The sequence below is a fragment of the Pocillopora verrucosa genome, chromosome 4 (assembly GCF_036669915.1).
Source record: "Pocillopora verrucosa isolate sample1 chromosome 4, ASM3666991v2, whole genome shotgun sequence".
Lineage (NCBI taxonomy): Eukaryota > Metazoa > Cnidaria > Anthozoa > Scleractinia > Pocilloporidae > Pocillopora > Pocillopora verrucosa.
In genome coordinates this window covers 21,183,346-21,205,888 of record NC_089315.1, presented here as the reverse complement: position 1 = coordinate 21,205,888, position 22,543 = coordinate 21,183,346, and the positions used below count along the sequence as shown (strand labels likewise).

At 38.1% G+C, this 22,543-nt stretch overlaps 1 protein-coding gene across 1 annotated transcript; it reads left to right on the top strand.

The window, feature by feature from the left end:
• Nucleotides 1-7,892: 7,892 nt before the first annotated feature.
• LOC131773146 (leucine-rich repeat-containing protein 49) lies at nt 7,893-19,931 on the top strand. Its single transcript, XM_059089126.2, has 19 exons — nt 7,893-8,110; nt 8,230-8,304; nt 8,691-8,838; nt 9,485-9,757; nt 10,342-10,447; nt 10,724-10,927; nt 11,251-11,317; nt 11,986-12,129; nt 12,372-12,433; nt 12,835-12,982; nt 13,548-13,631; nt 13,707-13,771; nt 14,313-14,393; nt 14,867-15,086; nt 15,703-15,888; nt 17,367-17,476; nt 18,494-18,547; nt 18,635-18,710; nt 19,505-19,931. The coding sequence occupies exons 1-19, from the start codon at nt 8,057-8,059 to the stop codon at nt 19,703-19,705; spliced, it is 2,358 nt and encodes a 785-aa protein (XP_058945109.1). The 5' UTR covers nt 7,893-8,056; the 3' UTR covers nt 19,706-19,931.
• Nucleotides 19,932-22,543: the final 2,612 nt, after the last annotated feature.

The following is a 22,543-nucleotide window of genomic DNA, read 5'->3' as shown; positions in this document are numbered from 1 at the left end:
TCATAGGTTTGATTTTCAAAGAGGAAATAAAATAAACCGAAGGATCTTAAATCGCTCACTTACATACATGCAGTAACGAAGACGGCAGATTTGACGAAATTTCGTCAAACCGAGTAAAAGTGCGTATGTCAAGTGAGGAAATGTGCTACTTCGATTTCTTTTTTGGCGCCGGCGTCACATAAGTATTTTAAGTGATACATTTGACCACGGTTGAGCACCAGTGGACAATCATATACAAGAAACTGGGCTCGGATGAACTTTAAAATGAAAGCCTCATGGTATACCATGACCTGAGTTATTTTTTGTCAAGTTCTTTTCCATGGTAGAATCAATCAGATCAAGACCTCGGGCACAGTTTCACCCAATACGGACCGACCTTAGCTGGTGAATAACATTTTTATTTTTTTCTGAAACTTAACAAATGGTCGCGAAAAGAACCTGAATGATAAAGGGCTGTAATTACGGCAAGATTCTCCATAAAATTTATGAGCGAGTAGATGGTAGAGAAAACAAGGGCAAAGGAAATGAAAGAGAGAGGTTTCATCAAAACATATTTATTTGCGTAATGATATTAAAAGGTGATTTAAAAGGCTTCCAAGAAAACTTCGAAACACTGCTGTAATCTCATCACGCAAAGGATCGGATACCGCCCGCTGCGAGCGGGCCGGATGGGGAGAATACTGCCCGCTCTCGGAACCAATCAGATTGCAGGATTTGTAGAAAAACGCCCGCTCACGAACTGAGAAAAAAATAATTGACTGTACTGCGGTTAGATGTCAAATACCAAGCAGCTTGCAGTTGAATTGAGAACTTTTCAGTGCTTACAAAAATCACACAACCTTGAAAGGTTTGGTTGATATTTCTCCCGGTGGAATCACTCCTCTAGTAGATTTGTACCTTCCCTTAAAAGATTCGGGCATTGTATCGATTACTTTTCTGCTGGGCCAAATGTTTATTTGTACAAACTTAAAGAACATAAAATTGACCCGTGTGATAAATATTCTACTTGCTGTGGATGCTGATACATTAAATAATTGAGCTAGATGGTCCTCTGGGTATCCTTGCCTTAGTCTGCACATGACTAAAAAAAATTCATCGAGGGACCTTAAAGACCTAGCTCTCCCCTTTTTTTTTAGTAGTCTGCCCTCACTGTAATCAGACTCAGTGTTGTTGTCAGTTTTTGACTGCCAGTAGGAAATGATCAAGATACTCAAAAACAGCCATTAAAGTGTCCCAGCTTTGAAAGCCAGTATAAAGAGCAGCATTGGAATCTTTTGACTTACAGTTTTCAAAGTTAAACAATCTTTTATTAAGAGCACCACGTTACCGCTGGGTATCTTGCAATTGGCGTTGAAGTTCCTCAATTTCCTGTTCAAGTTTATGAATCTTCTTGTTATTGTTGTCAATAATTTCTCTAAAGTAAGCCTGGTGTTTCGTCTTCGACTTTTAAGCTACAATCTGGTAGATCTGGGACCATTTCGTTTGATAATTCGTTTGACGATTCGTTTGATAATTCTTCAAGAACAACAGCTGGGGTAAAAAATTTTCGAGATGCACTTTTCGAAGCTGTCAATTCGCAGTTTCTTTCCGCCGGCTCCTTTCCTTTGCGTGGCGATGTTCGAATCCATGAAAACACATAAAGGGACAACTCCATCTCTTGATTCATTTTTGCCCACGAGACATTTGTAATATCACCTTTCCTGAAATGTTGGGAGCATATCTTTGTATTTTCAGTTACCTTGAAGTGCTTTCCTTCGTCTCCTCTTATCGCGTGGAGGCATTTCTTCTTAACGGGTTCTCGGTCGGAAATTAATTTTTTACCCGGGTCTCTCGGTTTTTTTTTACCACACACATAGTAGTCGAGCTGATATCAGATTGTCACTCATTCATATCACTACAATGTTTGCACAAGTAGTGAAAATGTTAAGGGAAATTTCATTTTCATCAATGTTAATCACACAATAATATTGTACTTATCTGCTAGACAAAATAATTCGTGAGTCCATGTATCTCGTTTGAAGAACACTACTGTCGTGTTCCGTTTCTTTCATTTAGTAGCCGGAGCTGACGACGCCGATTGCTGCCTACTGCTGCTTGAGAAACTGGTTGACCTTGCGCAAGCCGTGTACGGCTGAAATAAATTTCGAAAATTTTCCAGTACTCGTCCGTTGGTTTCCCGTCCGTTCACTACACCGTACCTTGGAGAACCATTCTCGGGACCCTGGGATGCGTGTTCCCTAATAAGACGGGTCGCCTCTTCTAATAATTATAAATTCACCGCTCTTTCACGAAGAGCCGCCATGTTTCCAACCAAGACAGGGCGACAGAGAGGAAATAAACTAACATAATTATAATTTTGGTGGGAAATAATTTATCTTGTCCAAAACTCGTCTCTGAGTGTCATGCCGAACTACATGTTACCTTAACAAAACACTATAATGAAACGCACGCTATGAAGATGACAAATCACAACAGCAAAACTGCTTTTTCCAATGTCGAAATTGAAGAATACTAGAATGCAATTGCAAAATAGCCGAACTCCAAGGTAGAGTGACAAATCAGCACATTGCAAAAGCAAAATAGTCAAATGTTATAGCATAATATCATAAGACGAGGACCAAATAGCATATTAAGACGTCACATTGGAATAGCACAATTGCATATCTCAGTGTCATAACTGAAATTGTGGATATCATAATTAAACATTTATTTTTGACGTTAATTACACCCGATAATATTCAACCTTTGTTAACAGTGTTGTCCTCAAGCGTGGCCTTTCTGACCTCGGTTTCATGTTTAAGTAATTACCAGTCTCGCGCGCCGCGGCCATTACGAAACCGTGCTTTCTAAATGTAGTGAGATTTCCTACTCTGTTAGACCAAGATATTAAGAACAGCCCCATAATTTGCTTCGTCTGGTCGAGTAGTGAAACAGAAAACTGATTTGTTGTAGCAGTTTTCAGTCAGGGTGCCAAGGCCAAACTTAAAGCTTGACTTCAAAGAGCAGACAAGTAAGGCACATATAGGAGGTTATTCAATCAACCTTTCCTGTTTCACAATTCTTACAAGTAGAAGAGAAACACGTTACTGCTTACGCTGAATCTTACAGCTCAGTTAAAACAGTAAAGTCGACAAAAAAGTCGAATAACTATGTTGCAGTCAACCTAATACTAGTGGCTAACACTAGGCTTTCGCTGTTTCTCCCTGGAGTTCCTAGAATTACTGATTTAGTACCATGATCAGGATCTTTTTGCTATTCGTACCGAAGCCATGCCAAACCAATTTTTTACAAAAAATAATACTTTTACTGTGGCTGTTGTTTCACAACCTGTAAGATCTTATTCCGGCAGAGGGACTTCAATACTTACTTTCCACTTAATTTATGGAAGCAGGCGTTATACCGTCGGTAGACCCTTCTCTGGAACTGAACTGTTCACTCTTTTTGCGAATATTAAACTAAATTAATATGAATCCAGACATCGATAACTGAGAGGTTCGGACTGGGCACAGGTAGTTGACTTATTAGTATGTTATATTTAGTTTGAGCAATTTGCTCAGCATGCAAGTCACGAGACTTGGATGGAGCCAATGGCTATATTGGACTGCTGAGGTATACTAGCTCAAACACCACGAACAAACGTGAGGCACCAGGAGTCTGATCAGGAACAGTTAATTTCACTCTTTGAAGCACTGTCTCTTTCTTCTCTAAAAAAATTCAGCCCTAAGTACACGCTCTTAAAAACCCTATCAGTAGGTATGTTTAAGCTTACGGTAAATCTGACCATGGCAGAGAACATATATTTTTAGAACGCTAACTAAAACAATCTCACAAGGCATCGAAATGAACAAAAAAGTACTTGGAAAACAACCAATCTTCGAGAACTAAAACCTAAATAAAAATTCCCGTTGAGGACTCTAGGCAAGGCAAAGGACAAACCAAATCATCACTAACCATGACGATCATCGTCCGAGAGTTAAGTCCTACTACAACGGTCAAGGACACATCACTTAAGAGGTAGAAATAATGTGTGGTCTTGCAGCACGTAGCAAACTAAGGCTCAAAAGACTCTCATAAGGATTTCAAGATAATCTAACAGCCCTAAACAATTCCCAAACATTCAGTGAAACATTCCTAATTTTAGTAGTTCCCAAGAACTTCTAATTTTAGCAGTTCCCAAACACTTCTAATTTTAGTAGTTTAAATTGGCCAGGAATCCTACGAACGGCAGTGGAAACTTATCATGAAAAGGGATTTTTACTATGCTTTCTCGATCGTAAGATCATGTGCTAATCATCTCTTTGCACAAGCAAGGCATTACGTGAGTTTACATTAGGAATAAGTGAGAGCCGATGAATGACTATCAATCCCCTGTCAGTTCTAACTGAGTCACTTAAACGAACGTGAGCACCAACCTCATCAACAGTTGAAGAGTTGAACGTTTGTGCGGTTGGAGTTAATGAGTGAAGCCTAACATTTTTCATCAAAAATGAATTACGTTTAGAAAATTCCTCACACGAAGTTGACGTGAAAATGAAAATAATAAATGAAAAGTTTAAAAAATTGAGAAAAAAAATTAAAATCCTTGAAGTTAAATTAGGAAAGTGTGACCCGTGTTGATGTTTTTTTTTTTAATTACATCCCTTACACGGTTTAAAGAAGAGAATATAAACTGCTTATATTCTCATGGTTCAGATGCATGTTTAATGTTAAAAGTGAATGCTTGCTGGATATATGTGTTAATCTGGTTGACAGGGATTTTGCCGCTTGGTTCGCGAAAGCTTTTATACCTTGGTGGGGAGAAGAAGGAAATCGGGGGTTCCCCGTCTAGCTCTAGTAGCATCAGTGATTCTTGATTTCAAAATTGCCAAGGCCACTTCTGAAGATGATGAGAAAAAAATTTCAAATGATAATAATAGTGATGACAATACTCATGAAAGATAATTGGATGTGATCTTAACAGATCTTTTTCATGCGGTGGCTATGTCGAACTTCGTAGAATAAGGAATTTTGATCTTGTTCGTCGAACCCTAAAACGAAAACGACTATGCAAGGTTGATTCGGTTGATCGGAAGCATTATGATTAAGTGTTTTGTTGTTCGAAAGTCTCGTGAAATTGTTTGGTTTAGTGTTCTAACTACAAATTTTTAATATCTCAAGGTCAGCCAGCTGGCATGCTCCCTCGTATCTATCAATAGTGAATATATAAACATGTTCTTTAGAGCTTACTTAGTGAAGAGTAGAGAAAAGAATTTAGACAGCGTGCACAAGTACAGACAGAGTTCTTTAGTTGAAGTGAGTGTTTGGCAGCAGAAGTCATTGAGAAGTATCCAGCGAGAAGCTAAGAGATTAACCAGAGTTACAAAGAATGAAGTAAAATTGAATGAAAGTAGAATTGTGTCTTGGAGAACCGAGTAATTAAATAAAGCCGAAAAAAGACAATTCGAAAGTCTTTGGTGGTTTTCGCTTAACATGGTGCATTCTGCAGCTAGTTTCCTTAACATTTGATAGCGTAACAAACCTTTAAATTACCCCAACTTGTTTCGCTCGCCCACTAATATTGTATGTTGGCCATATTGGAGTTGATCTGTTAATACGGGGCTTCAGAGGGGAGGATAAATAGTAATTTTTTTTACAAATTGGGGAGGGTCAAACCTGTTTTATTCGAAAGTGGGGGAGGGCCGCAGTTTTTTTGGCGAGGAAAAAATGACTCCATGTCGCTTAGTTGACTCTTATTTGTTAACAAACACGTAAAGTGTGTAGAAACCTTAAACTTGTATATACAAGCAAAGCTACCAGTCAAGATTAATCTAAATTATTAACAGGTGTCGAAATATTAAATCAAAAACTATCTTCTCCAACTAACATGACCCGTGACCCCGACCCCATGACCCATAACCCCGACCCGTGCCCGCTTTCGTCCATATTTTGACGGCGGTAATGTTTTCGCGCGGGGTTCTGGTATAAAATCAGTCTCCGGTCACGATTCGTCACTTAAGCTACTCGGGCTTGAACCGACAACTCGATCTACTACATCACTTTGCGAGTCAGTTTCAACCTCGGAAAGTGATGAGGTCACTTGTTGCTGCACATTTCTTAGCGGGGGCTGCCGAGGTTGTTGACACCCCATTGAATCGTACAGCAAGCTGCCAATGTGTGATTTGATCATTGTGACCTTTTCAGATTTCTTCCCTTTAAAGGTGATCTTCTGATGGGAAAAGTACAAGGATAGCTCGTCCACCCTAAAGGACGACAGCTTATCGGAGTTGTTCAGTCCAACCCAGTCAATGTCATTGTACTCCTGGTTCAGCTGTTCCATTCGCTCTCTTTCGGTCTCCTCTTTCTTCTTCTCCTTGCGCATTTTTATATGAACAAGGTGCTCAGCATACTCTGCCACAAGCTTTCCGGGGACAATGCATTTATCTGAAAACTTTCTAATAGCCTCACTGTCCTCTCTGACTAGTTCACTTTCCTCAAACAATCGCTTAACCAGAAATTCTTCATCCGCATCGTGACTAAATTTGTGGCCAGATTTAATATCCCGTCCCTTTTAAATCGAACAGCGCATTATCATCTTCAGTTACTTTCGCATTCAGCTCATCGATTTTGACCTTCAGCTTTGAAAGGTCATTAATGTTGTTCTTAATCGTGGTAGCGTCATGGCATTTTGCGCTAAAATTTTTCCTCCATAAATCTCCCGGCAGCCGCTGGATTATCAGAAGTCACAAAAGTCAACTTGTGATTCATTGTTTCCAAAGCCTCGCGAACTTCCCACTGGCGCTTTCTTTCAGTCAGAAACAGCGGCGAAAGCGTTCCTTGTAGGGACAAGTGGTCCATAAGTACAGGTAGAATTTTGGAAGAATACTATTTGAGAATTCAGTATATTCGCTCTTTGGGTTCGGGAACCACCCCAGGTCTTCATCTTTCCACTTCTCTGGACTTGCACTTTCACTTGTTCCTGCACCCGATGTACCGCCAACAGAGTCAGAGGAGTAGTGGGCATCCTATTTAGAATGGCGAGTCGGCAAACAGCCATAATTGCCACAAGTTGCTCCATCTGACCTCATGAAATCCTCGCATTCACCACAAGCGCATTTCCCTCTTTCTATTCCTTGTACATCTTTTCCCATTTTCAAGTTTTCACCGTGCAATCACACGCCGCGCAATTAACTGCTTTGTGCGCAGACGCGGCTATGTGAGTAACACCTCAGGTTAGTTATTTTCACTTCCGGTTATTTTTTGTCATGGAGAAGGTGGGGGGAGGGTCAGATGTTTTTGTGTATGTATTTGTGAAGGGTCATGCATTAATCCATTCTGGAAAGTGGGAAGGCCACGACTTTTTTCGCAAAAATTTTCTAAAGCACCCACCCCCCCCAATAAAAGCGTACCTTCTCTTAGTGTTAGTACCCAGTAATTGTATTAGAGCCAGCTTTTCAATGTCTACCATCTATATTTATTGTCCATATTGTAAAAATAAAATTACACGTTAGCTCAAAGATATGAAATTTATGTTCTCGTGGCAACAACATTATCTCACTCGATCGCTGCGCTCATCCGTGATACTTCGCGCCATCGTGTAATGTCCTCTATGTATCCACTCCGCTACGTAGATGTCTCTTCAGTCTGTCTGGGATCTGGTTTGCGATTTCTGATCTGTCAATGAAGTCTGATGTGAAGTTGAATGAAAAAAAATCGGTGATAAAATGAAACACAGAACAGAGTGGATTCTTACTTGCACATCAGAGAAATAATCGCGGAATGTATGTAAGTCGAACCCTTTGCCACACTTAGCTAGATTGGGGATTTTAGGCCTAATCCCGTATGAGGTCACGTGGGGTCTTCCCTAGACTAGATCAAACCACCTTATGATAGTTACATTAGGTAGTTACCAAAAATCCAATATGGCGGAGGTAACGACAGTTGCGAGGCTATTGAGGGTTTCAAGCCTGAAAGCTTAGAATTGTTGCTCGGATCAGATAAATATTCTAATGGCTAGAGAAAATGTTTGACCAAACTAATACCTCGGTACTGGAAATCTGGTTTGCTTTCGTTAGAGGAGATGTACCATCATCCAAGTAGAGCCGCCAAGACAGGACGAGTGGTTGCTAGGGATGTAAGTTTAGTTTATATCAATCGCAGACATGGCATGCTGAGTGATGATTAAGGAAATATTCCGTAATCCTGAGTTCTGTATGTTTACTACAATATTTCTTGTTCCGCTATTCATAACAGGGTGCAAATTTCGGCTTGCAATACAGTTTGCAAGCTCAAGCAACTCCAGTTATTGAAAGACCTCCTGGCAAGCAGGTGAGTAGAGATATCTCACACATTAGGAAGCTTTACTTCACGCATCTTGTTATTTTATTGTTAAGGTAAATTTGTGCCAATATGGAAACATCTTCATTAAAAAAATTATAGACACTGCGGTAAAATATCCTTAAAAGATCCAAGTTGTATGATTATTTTATTTCACCTAAAGATCGCTAAAGTATCTCGTCATTGACCTGGTAAGAAAAAACTGTGCTTGTCATTTTATCAAGTGAACAAAAAATTTCATTGTTCAGATTTTTCATAGCCTGTTTTTCTTCATTTATCACTGCATCATGTTAATTGTGGTACGGTGATAAGTTGATTACAAATGAAAATAAGATTACCACATGTGATGGTCTTTTCACAATGCCTGAAAATCATAGGCAATCCCAGAGTGGAAGCAAAACCCTCACAGTCGTGAGTCTGGATCTTTAACAAGACCAGCATCAAATACAAGGATTGACAATGGAACAAAGTATCGGCACACCATGTCACCTCCCCAAGATATGGAACGTCCTTCATCTATTTTGCGTAAGTAATTCAAATTTCCCCATCAAATTGTACATTAACTATGAGAAAAAATATACATAATAACAGCATGTCAAATGGCATATTTATTTACTGTTGTTTGAAAGACATATCAAGAGAAGTCTCCAAATTGGGTTGCTTTGGTTGGAGCTCTGGCAGGGTTAGAGGGCCTTCCTCCAGGCATGATCATAAATGGATACTGTCAACCAACTACAGTAGTGATTTGACAATAAGATGATGTTTCCTTGTCAAATTCATGACCTAGATCATCCAGTCTCTTACCAAGATAAAATCCAACAGAACATGGTGGCTGAATACATTGACTTAAAGAATGCAGTTACATGTGCATAAGCACAGGCAACCCAAAACTAACAGCATATGCTATTATTATTATATATAGGTATTTATAACGGCTATACATGGCCATAATGTTTGCAATATTCTTCTGCAGTTCCTAGGGTACAGCAATTATACTAAAAGGGAGACTCAATACTTGATTGGTATAATTTAGCAAGATTGTATAGCAATACTGGTCCTTACATGCAGATTATTTGTGCTCTGAAAACCAATTGTATTAGTCATGTGGCCCAGCTCCATTTGGATGGTGTTTCCTTTTATACTTATTCATAAATAAACTTTTTTTTTCCAGAGTATTCTCATTCAAGTGTTGATCCAGTGCAAGACACAAAACAGCATTATGCTACAACATCTTTCAGAGAACTTCATAAAGTACAGCGTCAGGTGTTGCAGCCAGCACCAGCCTATGTTGCAGACCATTCAACTGCCACAACAGGAGCAATGGCCATAAGTCAAAGTAAAGTGACCCAGGAAGGTACATATGATGATAGTCTACAAGGACGACAAACATTAAGCGCAGGATCACAGTCTCAATCCAGAAATAAAACACAAGTGTTTTTACCAGGTGAGAATTGTAAATATGCAAACAAAGTATATATTTATTAAAATGTCTGTCTAATTAAAATGCACTTGATAGGTGTCTTACACTATCACCAGAAACTATTTAGCTACAGGGAATGTAGTGTATAGTGATGCCCATGTGTGGAAATGAATGCAAGTGATGTAATACACTTGGGACCTAAGAATTTGCATGTATATATAAAGCATGTATTTAATTTATTCTGAGAGTTCTTTTTGGTTAAGAGTTAGTGTGTAACGGTTGTGAATAAATGGTTTTAACTAATAACTGCGGTGTACTACAGTGACCATCACTCTTGAGAGCTTCTCCTAATGAGAATGTGATTTTGTACTAGACAAGAGGTTATTTACCATCAAATTAAGAAAAGGAGGATTTAGGACTCAATGTCAAAGCAAAGTATGGGAACACATTTTACTTTCTCTGTAATACTGATCAAGCTTGCTGAATTAAAAAAGGATGAAGGCCTATTTATTTTTTTGGAGTGTTTATTTAAAATTTTGAAAGTATAAGGAATGTAAAAATTGTATCCACATTGTGACATTTATTATACCAGATTCTTTTCCATTTAGGGGACAGGGTTATATTTGCTGAGTCACCTTCATTTCCTGGTGTACCTATTGTTTATCGCCTTCCTGAGGAAAGGCAGGCAAATCCTGACAGGCTCAACCTTGACAGGTACAGTTTAGTATGTGATCATTAGATTGTGATAAATCAACTTCCCTGGGCACTCACACTTCTTGATCCACACAAGCTATTAGCCTTTGGAAACCCTTTATTACTACAGAAAACTTTTTTAAGTCAGCAAGAATAACTGTGAACTGTGTGTTGGAATGTCTAATAGGGAATGCAGTATTTGCAAGATAGTCTACAATATATAATTTTATTTAAACCTCAAAATAGTATTTCCTGGATTAAAAATATATATGTATTTTTCACAATTTTTCCTGCTAGGAGGAGGTTGACTACTTGCCCAATTCTGGAAGGTGAAGACTACCTGAGACTTCTTAACTTTCAACACAATCTAATTAGTAGAGTCTCTCATCTAGAAAACCTTAAGAGACTGATCTTCTTGGATTTCTATGATAATCAGATTGAAGAAATTTCAGGTCTCTCTGCTCTGCGATCACTCAGGGTACTCATGCTGGGCAAAAACAGGTTGGTAAATATAGGAACATGTACAGTCGTGATGATATTGCAAAGGGAAACTACTTGAAAGTTGCACCCTTTAGTGGCTACATAAAAAAAAGTCTGGCACACAGGTCATGAAATCTGGTATATGTACATTTAAAAGGTACCTTTTGAATGGCTGATAATTATATATTTCCAACCACTTTTCTAATAACAGTAAATCAGGTGGTAGTATTTCCAGTAAAAGCTTGTGATAAAGATTTTCTAACTTAGCTTGACAATCATGACAAGTAAATAGCAAATTGCATATTTCCAGTGACCCTTGACTTTTCAATTATTTTAAACAACAGGATAAGGAATATCAGTAATTTGGATTCTCTCACAAAGCTTGATGTTTTGGATCTGCATGGCAACAAAGTAGGTGTAATGCCAGTAATGCATGTATGTAATGGCAACTGTGGAGACTTTTACCATGGAACTTAAAGTGGAGTCATTGAACCACATTGATCATAACAGAATTCTTTTGAAGTTTTTTCTTCCATTAGTATTTATGATTAGAAATTAAGATTGGTAATTCATTTACAGTTGTACTGCACCTAAAGTATTGCAATATTGGTTGAAAACTGTGGAATGAATAAAACATACAAAAAAGCACATAACAACAATGACAACCAAAAAACACAAATGCTGGAAAACCAAAAGGGAGTTTTTGAAATAAGTGAAGTTAAGTCTCCATACAAGTCTGGCAGTGTATAGTTGTGGAATCAAATTCAAGAATATAACACAGTCTGGAGGATTGTATACTGTAGGTTCTAAAGTACACCTTGAAATCTGAAAATTACTTTTCACAACTTTTATGTCATCAAAGAGCTATTTGTAATCCTAAAACCCCACTTGTTTGTTGTAAATCTGTGAATTTCTATTAAAGGGCTACTGCTAAGCCAGTTTGAAGATCAAAGTTAATTAGTGACTCCAGGCTGTACACACATTTGAAGTCTTAACTATTGCTCTACTCAATTTATATGCTTACAGAACAAGAACTTCATCAATTTTTTACTTTAAATTTATTTTTCATGAACTTGCAGATAGTAAAGATTGAGAATCTTAGTCATCTGACTGAACTGCGGGTTCTTAACTTGGCTGGAAATGAAATTGTTCATGTGAGTAGTGTTAGTGGAATGAGAGCTCTGGCTGAACTTAACTTGAGGAGGAACAAAATCTGCACTGTGGTGAGCATATTTACACCCACAATTTTTTGTATGGTCTGTTAATGAAGGTTTCACTGTAAATTAAATTCCAATGTTTTTATAGTGTTTTTTTTTCTCCCATGATTTTAAAGAACACATATCTTGGCCTTGATGCATGGCTCCGTCTGATCTTTGATAAATATGATACAAAGGAAAAACAGGTTTTTCTTCTGCTTTTTTAAACACCGAGTGAAAATTCATCACTTTGTTTCACTGATTTCTAGGAAGACGTAGATTTGCTGCCAAATCTTCAGAGATTATTTCTCAGTTTTAATTGCATCACAAGGTATGAACACTTGCATCACATGATCACTGGGCAAAATATGAGCATTTTAGGAGGTGGCTGCTTTTGGATCAAACAGTGTAACAATAAAAAAAAACACTCAGTTGTTATAGCATGAGTCAGTTTTTTTTACTCAGTGTAAAATTTCTTGTTGTTCCAGTGGCCTTGTTAATGCATAGCTAGAATGAGTTTTCCTAAGACAAATTGTCCCCATAAAAAGAAGAGTAAAGGTTTCTTTCATGGACATTTGTTTTTTGTTGAGGGAAGTTTACACTTACTGTGTATCTGCTCCTTAGGTTACTTGATTTATACTTTAATTTTATGTATTTTTATATATATTTTAATTGTTACAACCATTTATTATTATAATTATAATTATTATTATTATTATTATTATTATTTAGCTTTGATGACATTCAGTGTTTGGCAAACTCCACGTCTTTGAATGAGTTATCCCTGGATGGAAATCCCTTTGCAACTCACTCTAACTACAAGCAGAGTGTTCTCAGAAATCTGTCAAGCTTGCGGCAGTTGGACATGAAGAGAATATCAGTAAGAGTTGTGTTTATATCTTGTTGTACAGATACAGTTCTTTGCTATCAATGCCGGTGTACATGTAACTTACAGACAAAACATGAAAGCGATATTCCGGATTAGTATACACGACACACGCCGATTGGTTTTGTTTAAAAGTGATTAGAAAGTACTCTTCAGCTCTTCAACTCCGAGCTGCTGAAGAGACAAAATCGCACGTCGAGAGTTAAGATTTCGACCATTTTGCGGAATATTGGTACAAACAAACTGCTTTTCTGGTTTCTATGCGGTATATACTAAACAGTTAATCACTTCAGTGTCGGTGAAAGTAGAAGATATTTACCTCCACATCCGCAAATAATAGTTAAGTATAAAAAAATATATCATATATGTGTTTAGTAGACTGGTTAGTTGCAGTGAAAGCCAATAACTAAATGCTTTTGACCAGTAACATATTCATGATGCTTGGCTGAGAGTAACATACTTGAACTGCGTCGGATGACTCCACTTGCCAGAGGGATGATCCAGAAGGTATAAGAACATACGACGAAATAATTAGCAAATGTGGTTTTGTTTCCCTCAGGAAGAGGAAAAGAGAATTGCCTCAGTTATGGCAAGAAAAGAAGAAGAGAAAAAGAAGGAAATCAGTAAATTAGCTGTACTGAAGGCAAGTTACCTGTTAACTACTGGCGCGCAATACATTTTTTACGTTTGTATTTATGTTTGTGTTGTCTCTTTTCAGGAAAAGCGTCGTATTGCTATCAACAATGCACAGCGACAGTGGGAGGTATCCCGCACCAGGGAAATGTAAGTACCGCAGGCTACCCACTGAAAATTTGTATTCTTGAAATGGTACACTGTACGTGTGATCTAACTCTGGGAGAAAGTTCGTCCGATATGCCTTTTTCTCGGGACAAACTGAATGTCGATCAGATTGGTTGGCTTGATATTTCAAGCGTTAAACGCTAGGTGAATAACTAACTCAGACTTCAAATATTTAGTGGTAGGAACGGCCATGATGCAGTCTGTGTGGTGCTATGTTCAACAGCATATTGAGGATAGCATGATTTCATGACTTTCAGGAGAATCTATTTGTATTTCGAAAATCTGGGTTTGAAATAATTAAAAATGGTGATATTTGGAAGTTTTCAGTTAACGAAATACTTTAAGCTTACAATAAAATGGAAACGAAATTACCAGTAACAAGATGACAAGGACTGTTTGACAGGGTTCAGCTTTGTGCAGCTACTTATTGAATTTTAAAGGATAAGCCATGATTATTTTGGATACCATCTCCATAAACACAAAACATGTGATGAACAAAATTCTGTTTTTATTTTAATAATAGTAAGCCAGACTCTTTGCCCTCAAGGGATAACTTAGAAATTTTGCCTCAGACCTCTCACAATGAGCTGCCTGATTCCTCAGAGTAAGTAAAGTTACAGCTTTTGTTAACGCATATGTTTGAGTGGCGCAGAATCGTGATTGCCGCATACTTTATTTTCTTCGGATTGGGTCGTGATCCTGATAACATCTTGAAGGAATGTCATGTATTTGGTGGTGAACACGAACTGCATTTATTTTTTAAGTTTTCATGGCTAATGTTATCACTCAATGCCTTCCTTATAGCCCAGGAGCAGGAAAAAGCATAAGACAAAGTTGGTTGAGTAATGGGAGATCGAAATTTCTGTCCACTCTATCCTTTTTTAAAAGATATGCTACATTGCAACGCTTTCGAGTAATTCATGTATACCATGGAATACCGCACGGGTCACTATAGGCGAGTTTATGGCGGAGAAACGTGAGGCAGTGTTGATCAAGAAAATACCATTGACAAATGTGATATTCAAAGAGAGTTTTTCTGTATTGACACAATAACAAAATATTTTATGCTTTATCCAGGCCCAGAGATGCTGTCCCCTCCCCTCTGAGTATATGCCACTTAGCCGAGCTGGATAGTGACACTTTGTTCTTGTATGGCCCAGGCTCCCTAGACGCGCTGGATCGTCACTGGGGCAGCCAGGCCGTACAAGCTGTCAGTGCGATCTCCTTTAAATTCATCGATTTTGACAACATCGTTCCTCAGCTGTACAAGATCAGGGCCCGCTTTCCTTCCCTGGTGGTGAGTACTTCAAGGAAAGATTAAACGGATCCATATAATATTAAATTTGCCAGTGGAATGGTAGACTTCAAAGTTAGGAATCGAAATAGTCCAGAGCTTCTTGAAGTTGTTGTATTTAACTTTTATATGATGTAGCATAAACAAACTGCCCTCTTTTACACTTAGCAGTGCTTGTAGTTGTCTTCACCAATTTGTTCAGTCGTTGCTTGGCAAATGATGTAAGTTTCTTTGAAAATACGACCACAGAAGACCGACATTGCTTTGTAGTGGAATCGTGCGGGACATGAGGAAAAGAAAAGCATTAGACAATCAACATCTTTTAGGTGTTTACACTAATCATCGGAGTACTTTACAAGACATGGAGCAAGATTTGTTACCATCTTTTTGAAATCTTTTGTAAGTCGTGGAGATTTGTTCGAAAACGCGTGACGCCTGTTGGAATAAAACCTCTACGAGTGGTTTACCTTTTAGGAGTGCTACACTCTGCAGGAATCTGTAGAACTTTTGTCGTCGTAACAAAATAATGAACGTTTGCACACTACATGATGTGCGAGTATCTCACAAGACAGAGCCAAGTCTCTACCCAACTGGCTATTTCTTACTTTCGTCTTTGCAGGGTCTTATTTTTACAGAAACTAACATTAAAAGTCTGCAGCAAATCAATTGTTTATCTTTGTTAAGAAGACTTGAACACATCTCCATCAGTACTGAGGGAAATCCTATAACATCCTTCACTCTGTGGAAACCTTATGTGTTGTTCCGTTTGGCACACTTCTCTCTCAGAAAGATCAATGATATTGAGGTTAGTGGATTCTCGCTTATTCTTTGTGAGCCTTTGACCCCTATGAGTGATGTTATGAGTAATTGTTGTAAACATAAGCTTCTAGAAATCTCCAGACTGCTGAGGCATGCTGACTTGCATACTGTAGAACTTTCTAGAACATTTCATCAAGTTACGCATTTATTATGTAATATTAATAAAACAGTTTTTATGTAAGCTTCTGGAATGTTTCAGAACACTTTGTGAATATATGTAAAGACTCACTTATGTAGTAGTAGAGTTAGTGGTTGTTGTTGGAGCGATGACTCTTTTGAAAGCTATACCGAGAGAGAGTTACTGCGGAAGATTGCTCATTTTAAGGAACTTTGGAGGCAGCAGTGAGATTGTGTCAGTGGTGAGCAAGGATATAGACTTTAGTGGGGTTAATTAAGTTTATTAGCGATGAGTATTGTACTGCTTTTAGAAGTCGCTCTTCGTTGCGAATATTGATCGCTCTTTAATAAAGTAGTTGATTCTGTGGGATTGTAGTGTTTTTCTGTCGGTTAGATTATACCGTAACAGTTATTGGCAGCTAATTCTCCTTACACTATCAACCCTGAATCACACATTAAGGTTACGAGAATAAAGGAAATGATCACCAAGAAAGAATCTCTCGATTGATAAACAAATTCTCCATGCACTTAAGGAACGTAGAGAGAAAAATATGGAGAATATGCATTCTGATGTTAGGGTGTAAAGGGTCAATGCTGAAGTGATGATGTAAAATTAGTTTTAATAGAAAGTTTCGGCCAAGCTGAAGGCCGACTCTGATTAACTCTGATTTACTTCGATCGATTCTAATTGATTGACGTCGAACTCAACAGTACACGCTTTATACACACTATCTTTGGACATGAGTGGGCATGTGGGCCAACTGACCTTGGAAGAATAAACGTCTATCATAACACTAACCCAAACACTTTTCCTAGAATCTCACAAGTGAACAACAACGTACCTAACGCTTAATGTACTTAAAACCAAAATGAGAACTTAAGGTTAGGAAACAAACTAAGCATGTCCATTTATGGAAATAAAAGAAGACAGTTAAAATCAGGAATCTTGTCATGATCGTTAGAGCTTAAATCCAAATAACTTCGGACTTAGAATTCAAATCCTAACTAACTGTTCGATGTAGACAAACTATTTTAATACTTTACATCAAGTGAATCAATGAAAACCATCAGGTAATACTGTACGATAAGAGCAGTGGTTGATAAGGTTGGGAAAACACACTCCGCTTCAGCAAGTTGAAATTTGATACGATTCTTGATTCGAGCTCGCCTTTGTGAAAAAGAGAAATAAAAGACTGTTTTGAGCCCATTCACTAGTCTGAGGCTTTTGGACACGCGTGTGAACTTTTTCTGTGATTCAAGTTCTTTCTGGTGGGTACGATACAAACGAATCTTGACATATGTACTCTTTTGTCTTGTTATCAAATTGGTTTACTCGCTCCTGGCCAGGTGACAGCTGAAGATAATGTCAATGCCGAGAAACTGTTTGGGACCTTGGCTCATATTACTACATCACAGTTGCCTCAATCCAGGCTTCTTACCATGCTAGGAGATTCAAGGTCAGTTTTTTTAAAATACTCTTTTCAATTCGGTTGCTTTTGAACCTTTGCTGACAGTAAGAATTCCGATTGCATATTTGTTGGCGGGCAATGTTGATATGCGCCCTAATATTTTCCTGGGAGAAAGGAGGGCCTCCCACAGTGAAACGCTCCCTTAATTCTGGCACGGTTTTCTAACAGCTAAGTTACGCTAATGCTATATGAAAAAGTGCTTTTTGGATCATGATATGTTTACAGTTTGCATGGTTTGAGGTGCGATCATGCAATATCCAAGATTTGGACTACCTATTACATATACTTTTACAGCTACATGGCAAAGTGGAAATCTTTATAAAATATAGTATATATTCTCAGAGGAAACCCCCATATTTCATGAAAAAGCCTGGCGTTCACTTCTTTAGTTTACCTTCAGTTTGCACATCCCTATCTGTCCTTTACTCGGTTATGACCAGTTTTGTTGAAAATTTCACTAGTCACGCTAAATTGTTGTCTCTCTTGCAGCCGCTCTATGGGATGTCCCAAAACCCAGCGCTTTCCGCGGAGCGCGTAGTCAGCCTTTTTTCACCCTCAGAATTTTGACATTGTTCAGAAACGCATCAAGCAGTGCTCAAGTTAGGTTCGATTTCCCGCCGCTGTTCGGGAATATGAGCCCGCGCTCCTCCTCTCGAACCCACTTCTTGGGGAGGAGGGAAGACCGAACACGAGAGATCGGCGGAAATCGAGCCTATGCATAATTCCGCTATTTTCGACTGTTTGCGTGACAAAAAAATTTGAAGAAAGCTGTTGAAAAAAGTATGAACAAGGTACCAGCACATGACTACCATGGAAAATAATTGTTTTTGAATGTCCTTCACTTAGCTGGTTGTAATCTAGTTTCATGCAACTGGACCCTGACTATTTTTCGGGTTGCATTTTTGGTGTCATACCTGTGTGAATAATTTCATAATTTTCTTTCTTTCCATTTTCGCTCTTCATTCACTATTTATTTAATTTACTTCAGTAATTTGATTATTACAGGCGGAAGCAAGTGCTTGATGCAGATAAAAAGAAAACTGAAGGAAAACACGAACGGTAATTAAAGTTACATCAATAATTTGTGGATGATGAGACTAAGCATCTCAAAACACTACGTTTTATCGTCTTTTTTGTATCACACAGGGCGCCTTCGAACGAATCTGTCAGCCGGGCAGGACTGCAGTACTGGCCAGCTGATTCACAGAAGACTCATAGCCAGGTACATGTAAATACAAATTTTAAGTAAACTTCATATATCGTCGACTATAATTCTAAGAATAAGCGCTTTCCCGCCTAACAAATCAAGCTTCTTTGCAATTGGCACCTCCTCCATTTCTTGTTTTAATGCTGAGTAAGGATATGAGGGATACAAAACAAAAAGATCTGTTCAATCATACGCGTGGGCGCTTATTCGAGGACTTGGTATAGAACTTAAAGTAATAAGCTACATCATACAGGCATTTTTATTTGTTGTTACTCACGGTCTATTTGAGAATAGACGCCTGTACAAAAAACAAAAAAACAAAAAAATGCCGGTACTATTCAGCTTATCATGCATAAAAGAGGTCTTGTACGAAAAATGTTGCAATGCGCCTGATCAGTAGTGGATCACAATAGACGTCACATTGTCGTTATTTATCTTTTGTTGTTTTGAAATAGGTTAGCTTTACGATCTTTATTTTTACTGAAACAGAGTATGGAGTATGAAGATCTTTATACATTTTTCTGGTAGTTGAACTGTAATTGTCAAACCTCTCTTGAGTCAGTCGCCTGCGGGTCTCGTCGACTCCAGCTCTCGTCGAAAGTTCCTTTAAGGGCAGTTCTTGTACATTTATTTGCGCACCTTATATCGTTAAACATGCTTCCTTTGTGGTTACCCTTAACATGTTTTCATCTTGTTTAAACGTACTCGACTAGAAATTCCACTTAATTGAATAAATAGTTCACCCAACGATGAAAGCTGTTTCTTAACACGAGGTGACATTTCTAAATATTTCTTGTTTCGTTTGGTAGGAAGCAGAGGAAAGGCGCTCATTTGCTGCGAATTATATGAAAGAGATAGCCCACACGGCCATACTTACTGACCGAAAGAAAAAGAAACTGAATGAGATATTGCCAGGGTTGTTAAGTAACATGGTTGAAAGAGCTCTCACAGACTTAAATGATTTAGACAACTTTATGAAGAACGGCTTTGAGGAAGTGAAAAGCAAGTGACGTTGAGGAAGAAAAGTGTAAGAAAAGTAATATTCATCACCTAACGAGCCCTGTCTGCGGTACTAACTCTGATATGGCAAAATGAGACTTTGGGAGTCTGCAACGCCCTGGACGTTCACAGCTCTGGGACTGGAGAAAGACAGAGCACAGCGGTGAAGTTTTAAAATTATGTCTAAAGTAACAGTTATTCTAGCAAAATAAAAAGAATATCTGCGATTGGTTATAATATGCGAGCGTCTTTTTTTTTTTCCTCCACTGGTGCATTTCTTAGCACAACTTGCTATTAGACGTTTTACTCGTTCACTCCACTTATTATTTCAGAACACTTAGCAGATTTATCTGAATGTTTAAATTTGTATATAATATATACTTGGGAGAAAGTTTCTCACGAATTTCCTCAAAGAATAGCGTATGAGAATATTTTGTTCGTCTAAAAGTACCACTGAGGGACTGTTTCTTCACTATGTATGGTGTCTGGTGAGATATGTGGCAGACTCTCCGAATCCTGTGCCAGGTTTAGAGCATTTTTGTAACCGCGTATGGTGTGAACATTACAACTGACAGTTATTGATGAGTCACAGAATCACACGTGACAGCTTGTTCATCTTGGAAACTTTTCGTCATTTTTTTCAAAGTTTTACGATTGCATTCTGGGTGTTTTTCTCATTCTTAGTCAACCTCGATCCTTTTTGGAATTTATGTACCACGGCAAATTATTACTTAAAGGGTTTTTGTGACAAAAATTAAAGCTTCTTCGATTACAAAACGATAGCGCAAAAAATTGCTCTTTACTTTGTCACATCAGACGACTTAATATTTTAATCAAGCAAGTCAATCTAATGAGATTAGCTAAGATTACGAGACCTTTTAAAGATATATCTTCCTGTGTAGGATCTTCAAATATTTTATCGAATTACTAGTAATATGATAACATATTTAGGAGCCAGCTTGTAACCCTGATTAGTTTTACTAACACGTCACCGACCAATATTTTGAGTTTGTCACCTACTTTAATATTGATAACAACGCTAAAAATTCACTTATGATTTCACCCTTGAGGAACTTGTGAAAAATTCTTGCATTATGTTTGTTCTGTGCAAAAGTTAACGCGGTTCATGTATTGCTTCAAGGAGTTGCTGGTCAGCTACTCACATTGTCTTCATAATTTTTCGACACTTTCGTAAGTTATCAAAATAGTAAGGAGACCTTAAGAAGGAAAGAATGAAACATAATTCGTCGAAAGTAGATAACTGATGTAGTCAACTATATAACATTAAGGTTCAGAGGATAAAAATGACCAGCAAAAAAATGAAAAAGATGTCAGGAAAATTCCGTTGAAAGGTTATCTAGTCCAAACCAAGCCAGGATGTGGATTAAGAGTACTTATCTTACTTATCATTGCTTATCTATGCCTGAGCTGCTTTCGTGCAATCGAGAACATCGAGAAGATCTTCTGATGTTGATAAGGGTATGTCTCGTCAACCAAATTGATGTAACTCAATAAGCGCATTTCCTCTGTGGTTAGGTCATGCTTTTAGTATGTGCTCTGGATTCTTGACCTGCATTCTCTGGATGCAGTTCAAATTCTGTATTTGACAAGCTGGACTCTTGGCTGCAAAAACCAAACCTCTCGAGTTTTGAACCGTATTCAGTGGTTTTAGATATGAGATAATTGTAATCAATTATGAAGGAAAATTGTGTCTGGTAGTACATTGAATAAAAATTGAGAAACGAAAGCTCGGTATCAATGCACTGCACAGTGTACGCAAACTGACAAACATGAACAGTACTTTGTGGAAGACAACCTTGTCCTTTAACTGAAGATCCTACAATCCAATAAACGACAGATCAGTCGGAAAAGTTTTCTTAAAATCTTAGATGAGAGAGTTATTTTAACATTTTTATAAAAAAATATCCAGAATGCTATAAAACGATTTGAGAATGGGAAAGTCGGCAAAAAGGGATGAACATATTGTTGCTAGGCTAATTATATTCTTTTTTTTTTGCGGAGAAATAACAGTAAAATTAGAGACAAAATTTAAGATTGTTTTAACGTTTTGAGAAAGTTAGTAAGGAAACTAAAATTGTTTGCAATTCGCTGCTAACTCTATGACTTCAAATAAATTTGAAATAAAGGAGCCCTAAGCAGCTCTCCAGATTCATTCTCTACACATCTCTATATTTTGGAAACACGAGAGTCCCGAGGAAAAAAAAACATTTTATGACAAGAAGAGACTAACCAATCAAAACTAACAGCCAGTGGCATAAAACTGACTAATTGATGTCAAGAACTAGACTCATGATATTCGAATGCTGACAAACATCTCTTGACCTGACTTTGATGATGGCTTCCGCTCGCGTTGTCAAAATGTCACTCACCGTCACCGAGAACAATACTTTTAAGGAACATCACTTGTATCATTAGGATCAAGCTGATCTCAAACATGTGACTACACTCTAAATTCACATTTTAAAAAGTGCCCGAATGAGGACAGTTGACCAATATTGCAGCAGCTTCTCCGTTAGTACATTGCCTGTGCAGTTAGGCCGTCCATCAACCCGCACGCACATACCATACACAATCACATCACACTCACTCAGGTTATTTACGGACGTGCCTTTATTCCCTGGAATCAGTTTTTCCAATTTTTTCGCTGCCTCATGAAATATCCTTTTTCAGTGTCCTTTTCAGGCTCTTGACGAAAGGAGACGAACGAAAAACAGCACGAGTGTGACTAGTTTGTTACCTTCACTCGCCCCGTCTTTATCACACGTTTCTGTCGCAAAAGGAGTGGTTGGAGAAAGCTAAGATTGCAGAAAGAAGAAGCATAACACATG